This window comes from Cetorhinus maximus, unplaced genomic scaffold (assembly GCF_964194155.1).
Source record: "Cetorhinus maximus unplaced genomic scaffold, sCetMax3.hap1.1 HAP1_SCAFFOLD_2300, whole genome shotgun sequence".
Taxonomy (NCBI): Eukaryota; Metazoa; Chordata; class Chondrichthyes; order Lamniformes; family Cetorhinidae; genus Cetorhinus; species Cetorhinus maximus.
The window spans coordinates 34,705-50,219 of record NW_027598239.1 but is presented as its reverse complement, the minus strand read 5'-3'; the positions used below and the strand labels follow the sequence as shown (position 1 = coordinate 50,219).

The 15,515-nt window shown below is 41.2% G+C and overlaps 1 protein-coding gene across 1 annotated transcript in view; it reads right to left on the bottom strand.

The window, feature by feature from the left end:
• Positions 1–241: 241 nt before the first annotated feature.
• Positions 242–15,515, bottom strand: part of LOC144677202 (complement component receptor 1-like protein) — a 28,611-nt gene continuing 13,337 nt past the window's right edge. The window contains exons 5-8 of the mRNA XM_078537387.1: positions 14,535–14,717; positions 5,240–5,431; positions 2,437–2,533; positions 242–388 (exon numbers count right to left, since the gene is read on the bottom strand). Of these exons, the coding sequence (XP_078393513.1) occupies positions 250–388; positions 2,437–2,533; positions 5,240–5,431; positions 14,535–14,717 (611 nt within the window). The 3' untranslated portion in view covers positions 242–249. The remainder of the gene's footprint in view (positions 389–2,436; positions 2,534–5,239; positions 5,432–14,534; positions 14,718–15,515) is intronic.

Here is a 15,515-nt window from a genome sequence, read left to right as displayed (position 1 = left end):
TACACAGTATTTCTAATACTTGAAGAATGTTTTTACTTCTTGTTCCACTCCAGCCAATAATCACTGTGGTATTCAATGACCCTTGAAAGACTGCTCTTGCAGAAGAGATTAGTAAGGAAGCAGAGTCCATATGATAGCAGAGACTGAATAACAGTTAAGGTACTAGCTTGATTAGTTGAATGGTTGTTTCTTCAGGTTAAGAATGAAGTGTCAAAAATCAAAGTATTACTTATATTGCTGTAGCATAGTTCAATCCTTGGGCACAGAAAAAAACCAAGGCAACCATTCTATGCCACTTAGAACTCCGAACTTACGTTCACACGTTGGAATCTGGCCATCCCAACCATCAGCTGTACATAACCGGTAGTCCCTACCAATCATGTTATATCTGGAAAAGAAAAAGAAATCAAGAAACTGCTGCAGTAATATAAAAAATTACCTAATATCAAAAATGAAACCGATTTCTTCTGACACACCACCTGTTCTAAAGGTGATATGAATTAGGATTTATAATGGTAAATAACATTTTAATTCATTAGCAGTGGAGCAGAGTGAAAAGCAAAATAACTTGCATGGTCACTACAGAACTCCAGCTGGGCCATCAGCAGCCTACGTCCCAAGCACATCACCCCTCCCCCGCACCCCCCAACAAAACCTTCTACTTTTCTGCCTCAATCCCTTCACCTTTCAGTCAACTTCTTTGATCAAACTCTTTGTCAGCTGCCCCAATATCCCCTTTCCTTATTTGGCTCAGATATAACTTTTGCCTGGTAATGCTCCTGTGAAGCACCATGGGAATGTTTTATTACAACGGGTGCTAAATGAATGAGCATTGATGTTGCTGGTTTTGTGAAAGAAATCATGTTTGACAGATGTTCTTGAGCATGCAACAGGCAGCGTAAAGGGGAGTCAGTTTATGTTGTGTATCTATATTTCCTAAAGGCATAAAGTGGCTCAGTTTCCTGCAGAAGAACTCATAACATTGGAGGTGATATCTTAGCATAGATAGAGAATTGGCTAACTGACTTGAAACATGCAGGTTATATGGGTCATTTTCAGGTTGGCAAAATGTAACCAGTGGGGTGCCACAGGGATCAGTGCTGGGGTCAACTATTTACAACCTATATTAATGACTTGGATGAAGGGACAAAGTGTATTGTAGCTAAATTTGCTGAAGATACAAGATAAGCAGGAAAACCTTTGAGAACGATACAAAAAATCTGCAAAGGAATAGTGATAGGTTAATTGAGTGGGCAAAAAAATTGGCAGATGAACTATAATCTGGAAATGTGAGGTTGTCCACTTTTGTGGAAAAAAAGTAGAATGCTAAAGAGAGAGAGACTGCAGAGTACAAGGATGTCCTTGTACATGAATCACAAAAAAATCACTTACCCTGCAGGTACAGCAAGCAATGAGGAAGGCAAATGAAATGTTGGCCTTTATTGCAAGGGCAATGGAGCATAGAAATGGGGAGACCATACCTGGAGTACTGCATACAGCTTTGGACTCCATACTTATGAAGCATATGCTTTCATTCCAAGCAGTTCAGAGAAGGTTCACTAGGCTGATTCTTTGGATGAAAAGAGTTGTCTTAGGAGGAAAGGTTGAGCAGGTTGGACCTACACTCATTGGAATTTAGAAGAATGAGAGGTAATCTTATTGAAAGAAGATTCTGAAGGGACTCGAAAGGGGAGATGCTGGGAGGATGTGTCCCCTTATAAGGGAATCTAGAACTAAGGTTGGAGTTTCAAATTCGGACATCTCATTTAAGACAGATGAAGAGGAACTTCTGATCCGCAATCAATGGAATTCTCTGCTCCAGAGAGCAGTGGAGACAGAGTCATTGAATATATTCAAAGCGGAGGCCAACTGATTGTCCAGGGAGTCAAGGGTGATGCTGGCAGGCAGGAAAGTGGAGTTAACACTTCAATTCAAACAGATCAGCCACAATCTTATCAAATGGCACAGCAGGCTCAATGGGCTACTCCTCCTATTACTCATGATCTTATGCCGGATTTTGGCAGCTTATCATGGGAAGAGTTTTCATGCATCTTGACTCAGTTGAACAGTAGTATTAAATATTTTAAGGAAGTAAGCACCAAGTTTCAATTCTGAACCCTCAGATTATGTACTTCCTTTGAATAAATTGTCATGGTATCTAGCTGATGGGATTTGGACACTCAATTCAGTTGTTATTGGGTGAAAATATAAGCACATTAACTTTCCATATTGTAAAATAATAAGACAACCAAGTTATAGAACAGGAAAAATTATTCAAAGGCAACGCAGGAAATCATCACCAGAAATAAACTGAGCAAGTGGTTTCCTTCTTGGGGAAGTTACCACGACAGACCTCAACTTAAAATCTGAACAAAATATAATCTTTTACAACAGAGTGAACAACCTCATTCAGTGATTGATAAACTGGACACTTACCCTTCATCGCAATAAAAAGTAACTCTACTTCCAAAAGTGGTATTTGGTGCAATATAATATCCATTCTGCATCTCTCCAGGATTGCCACAGTTTTTTGCTAGAAAAAAAAGATGTTAAAATACACCACATCCTCTCATGGGGTTTTGAATGCAATTCACAGTTTAACTTTATGAAAACCACTGCATGGGTTAGCTCCAATTCTTCTAGGATTTATATTCAAGTTTTCACAGCAATGGAAATTAAAGAATCTGTCCAATGATACAAAATTTGATAATGTCATGACTTTGCTTTCAATGTAAGCCCAAGGCAATCTCATAAAGAATGTGTTTTACCAGTCAATCCAAACTCAATGAATGATCCTGCTTTATTTTAATAATGGTTATATCTATTAAGGCCATGGTAGAATATGGCCAGATTAATAAAGAAAATCGCAGATGCGCAGAAGTTCAGCAATTTCCTTGGCAAATTTGTGATCAAGACAGGTAAAGAAATTTAGATAGCCTCTCATCACTTTACATGTGAAGCACTTTGGGTGTTTGTGAGCAATGACGTACTCTGATGTGCAGTCACTGTTATTTAAGTAAATAAGGCAATCATTCTGCACACTGAAAGCTCCCACAGCAGCAATGAGATGAGTGGCTGGTGAATCCATTTATAATGAAGGAAATGTGTTGGCCAGGACACTGACAAAAACAATTTCAACATGAAAACAAACTATTGGAAACATTGAATAGGTCTGACAGCACATGTGGTGAGAGAAACAAATGTAATGTTTCAGGTTGAAGTGCAACCCTAGGTTATTTGCTTGCATCCTGCTGTGAAAGGTGAACATGAAACATTGACTCAGTCAACAAAGCCAGCCACTGCCCAGTTCAGCAGTTCTGGTCTACAATTCAACACAAAGAATGAGAGGTTGCATATATCTTTATGGACAACAGCAAGAACTGTGCATCAGTCAGATCTCCATCACAGCCCAATGGCACTGTTCAGGCACTAGCATCTTTCCCACTTACACAGGCTGCTCTGCTTTTGCTTCGCCCATGAACAACTGGGTGAATTACCTGGCTTACACTCTTGCCAATTCTTAACAGCACAGCATAAACCTGCCATGTGGAGGTCATCTCCAGGGGCAATCATAACACTCCATATTGCACCATGATTAGGGTTGACTATGCAAATCACAATTTTTCAGTGACTGTTGTAGTATTTGAGAGCTGGCCACACCCAGGTGTACATGCTGATAAGTGCTTCACATTCTCTACACTCAGTCGAAGTCTTAAGACACTATTAAGAAACTATTAGAAACATTGAACAGGTCTGACAGCACCCGTGGCGAGAGAAACAAATTTAATAGGCAGAATTTTCTGCCAGTTGGGCAGGCGGGCCCGACCCAATCTCCGGCAGGTGGGGAGACGATTCCTGCCGGAGAAGCGGGCCCCGCCACCATTTTACGTGGACGGGCCAATTAACACACGCCCAGAGTGACGTCCAGCGGGAAGCACTATGTGCTTCCTGTGCGGCCGAGGGGGGATTCCCCAAAAGCAAGAGTGCGCTCTTTCGCGCATGTGCACAAAAGATCGCACATCTCCCTGATGCTAAGTGCTGCCTCAGGGAGATCGCTTCCACGTTGAAAAATATAAAAAATTAAGAAAAGAAAATTACCGAACGCCGCCCCCCCCATCATGTGACAATGTCACATGTGATGGAACATGTTCATAATTTACATAATAACTTTGTTAAACCGTTTAAAACCCTGCATGAAACCTCATCCCGCCGCTGGATGAGGTTTCATGTTTTTTCTAGTTGCCGTTGGGGCTCCTGGCCTGCCTGCCAAACTTAAGGTTGGACGGGCAGGTCCTTTAACTGCTTAATTGATCCATTGATCAATTGAGGCCATTGACAGGTTGGCGGGCGCGCAGCTGATTTTGCTGAGCCGCCGCCTTCCTGAAAATTTTAATGGGATGCGGTGATGTCGGGAATTCAGCCCGACGTCATCCTACGTCAATTTACGCGTCGGCGAGTGGGCCCCGCCCCCCCAAAGTTAAAATCCTGCCCCCTATTTCTGATACTCAGTAATTAACCTAGCTTCTGTTCCAATTTCAGAAGCAACAAAAAAGAAAATTAATCATTTCACCTCACTGCTGCTCAACCTTGATTAACGAATGACAACAGATTCTAATATAGCCAGTTCAGCGAGAAATATACTATTGACATACATCTGGATATGGTTGGATTTTAATAGGGTCATGAAGAAAGGGAAGACAGGCGAGGAACAGGAGGAGCACAAATTTACCTAAAGGTTAACACCCTTCTTGGTGACTAAAGAAATGACCTATCATGGAATAACCAGCAATTTCATGATGGCAAAGACATCCAAAAATATATATCCAGTTTCAATTGTTAGCAGGCTTTTTGTTTGATTACTCATTGATAGCGTGCAAACATAAGACGTACAAAAGACTTGGTTTTCAAATAACAGCGTCCAATACTCTGGTGTCATTAGCACCCAGCGTAGAACACAAGTGGTTCCCATTACTGATCAATATCCAGCGATCCTTGTTGAGATTTTTACTGCATATTGGGTTAGAAATGATTCAAGCCAAACTATGGTGCCGCCTACATTTGAGGCACTCACCGTCACTCAGACTCACATACAAGAATGGTCACTTGGCTTAGTACCAAAAAACTGCCTGTCTCTACAGAAATGAAACCCAGCACAAGTCGTTTCCTTTGAGAGAAAACGGATCAAGGGAAAAAAAGTGAGGGCAAGGGAAGAGGGGAAATAAAATTGCTCATTACTTACGTTCACAAACAGCCCGCAATGGTGACCAAGTTGAATTTGTCCTGCAGGTAACAAGTCTTGAACCCCCTTCCTGAAACACGTAACCTCGGTAACATCTGTAACTAACTTTAGTACCCACAGGAAAGGTGGTCAGAGAAATATATTTATCATCTGGAGTGCCATTTTCCAATATTGGAGGCTTGCCACAGTCACCTTTTAAAAAAAAAACATCAAGTTCATAGTTTCAACAAGTCTCTTCCAGGTCAAGGTCACATGTGGAAGGTATCTCCAAATCTAAACTACCTCAGGTCTTTCAGTCTAATACTAGCATTTGATCTTTTAAACTTGCATTTTGATTTTCTGACCAGTGTCAAATTCATTGATTTTTTTCTTAGCCACCTTCCTTCTTCATAATGGCATTCCCTTCTACAAATGAGTCCAAATTTACGATTCGCAAGGACCAAAAATAAAACAAGTATGAAATACAAATGACGGTGGCGATGTCCAATACAAGCACTCAAAAACAAATTTAAGAACTTCCTGTGAACACCAAATTACTCATTTAAAAAAGTGAAAAGATGATTTCCAAAAGATAGTTTCCCAGGAACTCAGCCAGGGAAAGAGAGAGAAACAGAATGGGGAATTTTAATCTTACATACAAGATGGAATCCAGGTGCACAGCAATTAAAATTGCCCTGCAGGCTTGCTCAGATGCAGAGCTCAGTTCATTTGGTCATTTAATTTAACCTGGTCTTTTGCACAGGTGGAAAAGGACACTTTTCTACAACTGCCTTGCTAGTTTCTGAGATTTATCCCAATTCTATCAGGAACTGACTGCAAATTTAACTGGCAATCTGAGCCAGAAATCTAGTGTGGTATTCTTGGCAGGTACAGTTGTGAGAAGATCCTTTGGGGCTAGAAGTGACCAAACAGGAAAGTTTCAAAGTGGGCTTTGGGAAAAAAAATGTTTTTAGGAGGCCAGGAGACATGCTCCATTGGACACATAAGAAATGATCCCATGCTTTTAGGTGATCTCTTCCTGATCAACATACACTTGCAGAATCCTAAACATAAGACACAATACTGGCAATTTTAGTCCTGGCCAGCTGCCACCTAACATTTGATCTCTCAGGGGACAGCTATTACCCTCCAAGTTTTGACAAAGAAAGAAAGCAAGTGTCTTTCTTAATCCAAATTTTCACCTGGGAGGCAAATCTTATCCAGGGTAGGATGTGAGCGGATGACCTTTGAACAAGCCACAGTTTGCAGACAAAGCAAATGAGTTGCCAACAAGGAAGACTGGAGAAATTAAGTGTAAAAGGTGTCCATAAGTGAGAAAAGCATCGATAGGGCTGAGGGGTGGTGGTGGTGGTGGTGGTGGTGGTGGTGGTGGGGGGGGGGGGGGGGGGGGGGGAGAGAAAAAGGGCGGTAGGGCAGAGGTAGGACGTAGTCTTGGCAATGGCTGGGATGTGGGCTTTGGAACATCGTGCATCAAACACAATATCAAGGCTTCACAGAATCTGATTCAGTCTGATTGGCTGCAGATTGGAAGGGAGGAATCCGTGGCAAAAGTAGAGTTCATTGCAGTCAACAGCAACAATAGCTCTAGTCTCCCTGATATTCAGTTGTAGGAAAATTTCACTCATCCACAACTTCATGTCAGTCTGACAGCATAACTAGTCAGAGATTGAGGAAAATGGAGAGGTACAGCAATGGGCAGAGTTTTCCACCTGTCGGTGGTGGGGAGGGGAGAGTTTAGGATCGGGCGCGGAGGCACACCTCTGATCTGCACCGCCATTTTACATGGGCGGGCCAATCAAGCACGAAAGAGCGCACTCATCTCCTTGAGGCGAAGTGCTGCCTCAGGAAGATCGGCGCCACACTAAAAAATCTTAAAAATAGAAAAAATAAATTTCCCTGACATGTCCCCTCATGTGACATTGTCACATGAGTTGGGACCGGTCCTTCACTTTCAAAGACACTATTATTACATTTTTAAAAACCTACATGAAACCTCATCCCACCCATGGATGAGGTTTCATACTCTTTCATGCTTCCAGGGCTCCCGGCCTGCCCGCCAACCTCAAGGATGGACGGGCACGTCTACAAATTACTTTAATGAGTTTGTCAATTACCTCAATTGGCCATTGACAGGTTGGTGGGCGCACAGCTGATTCTGCTGGGCCCCCACCTACCTGAAAATTGAAATGGGGCGGGTTCACGTCGGGAGTTCCACCCAACGCCATTCCGCGTCATTTTATGCGTCGGCGAGCGGGCCCCACTCGCCGACCGGGAAATCTTGGCCAATGTTTCTTCAACATTTCATTCAAACTAGAATATACAGTGATGTCAATTGTATTTCATTTACTCCAAGCAGAGGGTTCTTTGAGAAAATTTTATGGTAATGGCAACGAGATGCAAACAGTGAGCTTTCGCCGTTGGCTGTTCCTCGGGAGTGACAATCAAGCATTTACTAACATTTCATTCTGGAGCTGCACAGCACATATTTCACTTAATGCAGTACTGAGGGAACGCTGCATCATTGGGCCAGCTAACTCCAATGCCGACACTGTAACAAATATTTTTCATTGGACATGGAGCCCTTTTGTGCCATTATGACAGAACTTAATCAAGTGATTTATTTAAGAGTCACTTATTTTTCTTTGTAATTATTTTCAAGTCCAGCTGGAAGAACTTCAATATATCATGCATTGCATCATGTACATATTTGAAAATTTGTTGCTATTGTTTGACTTGGTTAATTTTTATAAAATAAAATTTTATTTTATAATATAAAAATAAAAATCAGAAGAATTGAACAAATATGGAATGTCCTGAGCACCCATAAAAATGAAGTTACCAAACAATTCCAAAAAAACTCAAAAATAGGAAAAGAGACAAGTTAAAGAAAGATGTCGACAAACCAAAATTACTAAAAATGTGATCAATATTTGAGCCATAATTTGTTCTATAGTTAAAAATTTTGAACAGTTAACTGTGGACTTTCCTCAACAGAGAGATTTAGTTTTACAGATTTGAGTCAAGGTCCATCCACATCTTGTAGTTTCACCTTCAAGCTCAAGAAACGGTTACTCACGTTCACAGGTAGGTGGTGGTGGCACAAATGTGTTATTTTCACTACATTTAATAACACTCTTTCCAACCATTTTAAAACCTTCATTACATTGATATGTGATAGTATCCAGATATTTGTATGGAGGTCGAAAACCAGTCACTATCTGTCCATTGCTAGGCGTTTGAGGGCGATCACATTGAACAACTGCAAAAAGCAATCAGAGAGAGAGAAAAGATGAAAGTATGCAGCAGGTCATATGACAAGAGCAGATCATCACAAACAACAATAAGAAATACAATCTCGCATTTCTACTTACACAACGCAGCTATTTGCATTTTCAGCTCCTCTAATACATTTCTCTACCTTAACCATCAGAATCTCTCAAATATTTAAATCCATTGAATAATTTGGCTGAAGGTTAAGCATTATTTGTGATAACCTTTATTCGTAAACTGTGAAATGATTTAGATATGTTAACAAGTCCTCCCTCAACATTCTTTTCACTAGACTACAACACAATTTCTGATCCGTCCAAAGTTCATTCCTTTTTGCATTTGGAACTATTCTTGTTGCTCATGCTTGAATCCATATGATGTACAAGCAGCACGATGAGACAACATTTTACTGACTGTAACACCCAAGTTCTGAGCGAGAAGGGATCACCTCAAGTAAACGTCTGAATATTTATCATACGAACAATGAAAAGAGAAAACATTTCAATTTTTTAAAAAACTTGTTGAAAATGACAGGTGATGTCATGAAGGACAAGCAGTTTGAGAAAGCAAAAGCTAGATATTTGACAAATGGAACTATCTTTACCCATGTCAATCAGTAAAATGACTTGTCCAGCAGTAGTAGTATGGGAACAAACCGTGCAAAGATCATGCTTCAGAGGGGCATTTACACAAGCGATTTATGATCAAGAAAAAAGGTGCATAAAATTACTATAATAGCTCCTAAATCCCTTAATTAATCTGATTTCCAGTTACACCTCCGTTAAGGCAACAGTAAAACAAAATGGATTTCAACAGACCCGGCAAAGCACAGTGACAGTGATAGTCAAAGTGAATTTTCTTAGCTTCGGTTCCTGCAACAGCAACTTGATGCAAAAAGGCTGGAGGCTTTTCACACTTGTGTTAGATCTTAGAATGGCTTCCCTCTGACACATAACCTCATCTCCTTTATACATGTTTCTCTCCTTAATGTAAATTCCATTGTTCCAAGATGTTTTTGCAACTTTACTCTTCTCATAATATTAGCACAGACATCTCAGGGCAGAGGGGTAAAAGGCTAACATATCATCCACTTTCTGGATAACATGCTATTCCTGCATGTTAACTCAGTGCCAGCATTTCCCAATCTCTTCCCTACCAAAATAAATAACTTGACATTTCTCCCTATTATGTTCCATCTGCCACATCCTGGCCCACTCACTTAACATGTCCAAGTTGATCTGGTGTTGCAATCTAGTTAAGGACAATTAACATTTAAAAAGAGGTCCGAATACTTTGTTTGAACCACTGGAACTATACCACAAGATTTCTTGTTTTAAAAACAAGAAATCGAAGCTGAAGAACCCTGTTTCAGATACTACGAAGTAGGCTTTGTAGTCTTCAGTATATTAACGGCATGTCTTTATTCCCAACTTATAACTATAAACATAGCTTATAGTTATAAAATGTATATAAACATACAGTATAGAGGGTCAGGTATGGAGCAGACTCCATCCTAGGTCTTACACATCCCTGTCCAACTCTAGACAGACCCTGGCTCATGTGCCTTCTTGTACTATGGCCTGCACTGTACTCAGTCCCACATCAACCCTGTATGTACCAGATCCTACTGCTACAAAACCTTTTCAAATATAAAAAGGATTAAAACAAAACAAATATACATGTTATGCATGCAGGTTTACTTTTCATTCCCAAGAATTCGCTCATAAATGCACAGCAATCTTAAGGGTGGGGACTACCCATAAATTATGCCAAGGTCCTCTGCAGAATTTTTTCTCAGCAGCAAAACTTTATTTACCCTCTCTTAACTGTGGCTGTCTTAGTTCTTTGTTCTGGTAACTGTTCCAATATTTCCAAGCTAATTTAGTGGTTACTTTTTTTTTGCAGTGAGACACTTGAGGCCTACTGTAGCTTCTCCCGCTGGCTTCAAAACAGGCAAGCTTACAACTTCTGTTTCCTCAAAAGATTCAAACGAGAACAAGCCTCACTCACAATCCACACCATCAATTTTGACTTTGATTTATTCTGCTTACAGTGCAGGTCTATTCTAACTGTTATTTACTCTGGCTAACTTCCCTCAGTGAGCAGCACATTACATGGAGGTCCAGACTGCGACTATACTCAGCAACCACCCAGATAAACAGGAACCAGGTAACTTCCCTGAGCTCCTCCCATCTCCATGACAACGTCGCCTGCTCTGGGCTGTCCTCAAAATGATCAAGGTAATTGTTTCTCATTTACAAATTCTTTCAGCTGAAGTAAACAAATTTTCACAACCTTTCAAGGTTTACTCAATGCTTTTAAATTAATTTAACTCCATCTCCCAAAACAAAAACCCTCTCTCTGGACTGCACTACTTTGCAAGCACTGCAGACATCACATTTCCAGCTCTTAAGTAAGCCCAGATGCTTTTTTATAGCTCTCTCTCTCTCCTGACTTAAACTAAACAAAAATGGGTCACCTCTTGACCTACTATTTATTAATTGCAGCAATCTCCCGGCTTTCAGCAGAGTTGACTCATCAGAGTCTCAGCTAGTAGAAATACAGGGCTCTCAGCACAGCTTTCAAATGGAGTGTGGCTTGGCCAGAGTGAACAGCTAGGAGTTTGTGGAGTGAGGGAACCTAAATGGTCAATCTCTTTCTAAAAATCTAGTTAAGTACAAGCTAAATGCAGACAAAAAAACTACTATTTAAGTTTAAATTTCTCCAGTCTTAAGCAGGGGTAAAGAAACTATTAAAGACCACCTGTATTTAGCAATTAGGTAACAAGCTTAATCTGGTTTCTAGCAGACTTGACTCATCAGCGGCTCAGCTAATAGAAATACAAAGGTCTCAGTGCAGCTTTGACAGAGTGAGCAGCTTGGAGTTTGAGCAAAGAGGTGCTTTTTCTTTTTCCTTTTCTAACTTTTTCAGGTTCTTACTTCGGTACAGAGAAAGAAGCTGACTGGTGAGTAACTGCTCAGTTATTGTAAAGTTAAGGCATGACAGGGCAGCTCGGACAAGTGGAATGTATCTCCTGTGGCATATGAGAAGTCATGCATGCACCATGTGCCCTACATAATCACATTTGCACCAGGTGTCACTAAGGACTAAGGAGGCTTTAAAAATTAAGCTGGATCTTCTGAGCACAAGGAAGCCTAACTAGGTACTTTTTAAAAGATCCTAAAAGTATTTTTTTTAAAAAACTTTACTAAGATCTGAAGATGCACCCAATCAGACAACAGGTTTATCAGGCTTTTAAAACTGACTTAATTAGTCACAATTGGTGAAGTAGATACCAGGGCAGACATGGATTCTATTTAACATCGTACCCAAATGATGGTGCCTGCGGCAGTGCACCACTACCAGCCTTTGTTTTTGTGCTTCAAGTCCTGAAGTGGGACTCGATCCTGCATCCTTCTGGCTCGGATGCTAGTGCTACCAGAGGCATGGCTGCTGGCAGTCAACTCCAGGGGTAACAAAGACATGATTAAGCAAATGAGCAGGGGCCAGATTTGGGTGACAGATGTGGAAATAGGCTGTCATGATTATGACGACATGTGGCTGGAAGTTCACTTCAGGGTCAAATATCACACCAACCTTGTTAATAGGCTGGTTCAGCCTCAGACACTTGTCAGGGGGATTGAGCAGTCAGAGACACAGGTCTCCTGCCCAATATCTATAGGCTGCCTTTAAAGAGGCGATATAGTTTGGCTACAGTAAAGGTACATTCTCACAAGGGGGGAGGAAAAAGACAAAAACAACCAACAGCAGAGTAATGTGAAAGAGAGGGAGAGATGAAGCAGAAAAAGGGTGCTTGAGGTTAAAGGAGAGATGAGGCTAATGAGGTTATTCTGGTGTACATGGATTTCCAAAAAGCATTTGATAAAGTGCTTCAAACAGGCTTGTCAGCAAAGTAAAAGCTGACTGAAAAAGTAGAGGGTAACTGTGAACAGTTGTTTCAGACTGCAGGATGGCATGCGCCAGGGCTACCGGAGTCAGTATTAGGGCCGCTGCTTTTCTTGGTCTATATTCCATGACTTAGGCTTGGATCTGGGTGTGCAGTGCACAATTTCAAAATTTACAGATGATAAAAATCTTGGAAGTATTGTGAACTGGTGGCAGGAGAATAGTGATGGACATCAAAAGAACATAGACTGGATGGAGGAATGGGTGGATGTGTGGCAAAGGAAATTTAATGCAGACAAAGTTGATAGTGGCAATATGTAAAAACAGCTAAGGGTGCAAGAGCAGAGGGATTGGGGTATATGTGCAAGAATTTTTGAAGGTGGCATGGCTGGTTAAGAAAGGTTGAAAGAAAGGTAAAGAAAGGTTTGTCTACTGCATTCGCTGCTCCCAGTGCAATCTCCTCTACATTGGAGAGACCAAACGCAGAGTGGGTGACCGCTTTGCGGATCACCTTCAGTCTGTCCGCAAGCATGACCCAGACCTCCCTGTTGCTTGTCATTTCAACACACCACCCTGCTCTCATACCCACATGTCCGTCCTTGGCCTGCTGCAATGTTCCACTGAAGCACAACGCAAACTGGAGGAACAGCACCTCATCTTCTGACTGGCACTTTACGGCCTTCCAGACTTAATAGTGAGTTCAACAATTTCAGATCATGAACTCTCTCCTCCATCCCCACCCCCTTTCCGACCCCCCCTTTTTCCAATAATTTATTATTTTTTTTACAAATAAATTTTTCTTTTCCCACCTATTTTTAAATTTATTTCAATCTATTGTTTTATCTCCACTTTTTAAACCATTTCAATCTCTTCCCCCACCCCACTCCCATGAGGGCCATCTGCCACTAGCATGTCCTGCTTGCTACCCTTAATGTCCCCATTAGCACATTCCTCGGATAATATCACCACCGTCAACTCCCCTTTGTCCTTTTGTCTATGACATCTTTGGCAATCTCTTCTTTGCCTCCACTTATCATTGGCCCCCTATCCAGCTCTACCTGTCCCACCCCCCTCAACCAGCTTATATTTCACCTCATTTCTCTATTTCCTTAGTTCTGATGAAGAGTCATACGGACTCGAAACGTCAACTGTATTCCTCTCCGCAGATGCTGTCAGACCTGCTGAGTTTTTCCATGTATTTTTGTTTTTGTTTCAGATTTCCAGTATCCGCAGTATTTTGCTTTTATTTAAGAAAGGTTGATGGCAGGTCATCAACATACATGTGGAAGCAGCAACAACACAAGTCAGTTGAGGGCCAACACGCAGATGAGAAATGGAGGGCACCAGGGATAGATCCCTAGCTGGTACCGGAGTTAATAGTGCAGGACAGACAAGGGAAGCCATTGCAGCGATTCTACAACTATCATTAAATAGAGAATAATGAAACCAGCATGAGTGCAGTCCCACCCAGCTGGACAACAAATGCTGTATTTGGGGGTGGTGTAGTTAGCCATGTTAAACGGTTGCAGACAGGTCAAGGAGGATGGCCTGGTTGGAACAAGTTGTGGAAGGTATAGCCAGCTAGGAAGAATACACTTCAGGGAAGCTGCATCACCTCTCCATTAGTTTTCCATCAAGGCCATGATGATAATCCAATTCTCCACATTGAGATCATGGATGGCAAGGGCCTTGTTCATTAGGGAGCGGACAATCTGCAGGAGGTGCGAAGAGCGATGGTGATAGCTGATCCACTGGCATTGTGGGGGGTGTTGAAAGGAGGAGACTATCCTACAGTGGGGTACACTGGGCAGGAAGCACCATGCATTGATGGAGTTAGAAAATACAATGCCAGTTAGGACTCTGTCTGACTTGGATAGGCAACATCTCTGGCTCCAATTGAATGCTGCAATGGAGTGTAGAGGGCTTTTGGGGAATTCTGGATAGATGAACAATTAATACCACTAACAACATCAATTGTAAATTCAAAGAAAACCATTCTATTGATAATACTGCAAATGATTAAACCAGTAGCTTTTAGTGTAACTGGACAATAAACCTGTGATATGTTCAAACTTCTCATCTGCAGGAAAGTTGACAATTCTGATCTATAGTTCTGTACCTTGACATCTTGGTGGATCCTTCGTCCACTCTCCATTTGCTCCACAGGTGATGGTGGCTTCACCAATCAGTGAGTAGTCCTTATTACAGCGATACCGTGCTACACTTCCAAATGTCCAGAACTCTCCAGATGGTGATGAAACTGTCCCATTACTAATAGAGGGAAGATCGGGACATGTGACAACTAGGGAAAAATGAAATTTAGTCAGACTGTCAAATCAAATGTCTCAGTGGCAAAGCATTCTAGTTCACCAACACAAATAGGTATTTTCACTTCTTTTCCACTAGCCTATAACTCAATGGACAACCAATATTATATAGATTGGTTATTGAGGGGGGGGGTGGCAGCAGGAGGTTATGAGGGAATTCCAGTTGCTTTTACATTGATGTGATTTCATTTCATATTTGAGATCATTGGATGTGAACCATCTATATTCTGCTAAAGCAAAGGAGGAAGATCAAAACAAATCTTTTTCATGAAAGCTTTTTCCACAGCAAATTAGAGTATCTAAACCAACAGCCAAGACAGACTGATGCCTAACAGCAACTGAATATTTTGGACATGGCCCTTCATCAGTTCTCTCATGTGCTGATTAACGTACCATCCATTTTCAGCACTCTCTCCTAATTTGAGTTGAACAAAATACCCGACAATTGTGAAATTTGAACATTTTGCTCACGAGAAAATTAGTTTCTGAGACACAATAGGATATTTGAATGTCAAAGAAATTCCTCATTGGAATTTCCAGTGGTAACTGCACTACTCTGTAGCAGGGAAGGTGTCAGAACTGTGCAAATGCAAACAACCTGGAACTCATTAAAAGTTATATGACTGAATCCAGGTGATAAGTTTCCAACATCAAACTGCATCAGGTTTAATTTGGTTTGTGTAGCTTCTAAATTCAAGAGGTATAATTCAGTAGTTGCCAAAAGGTTACTGCAAAACTCTTGCTTACACAGTATTTCTAATACTTGAAGAATC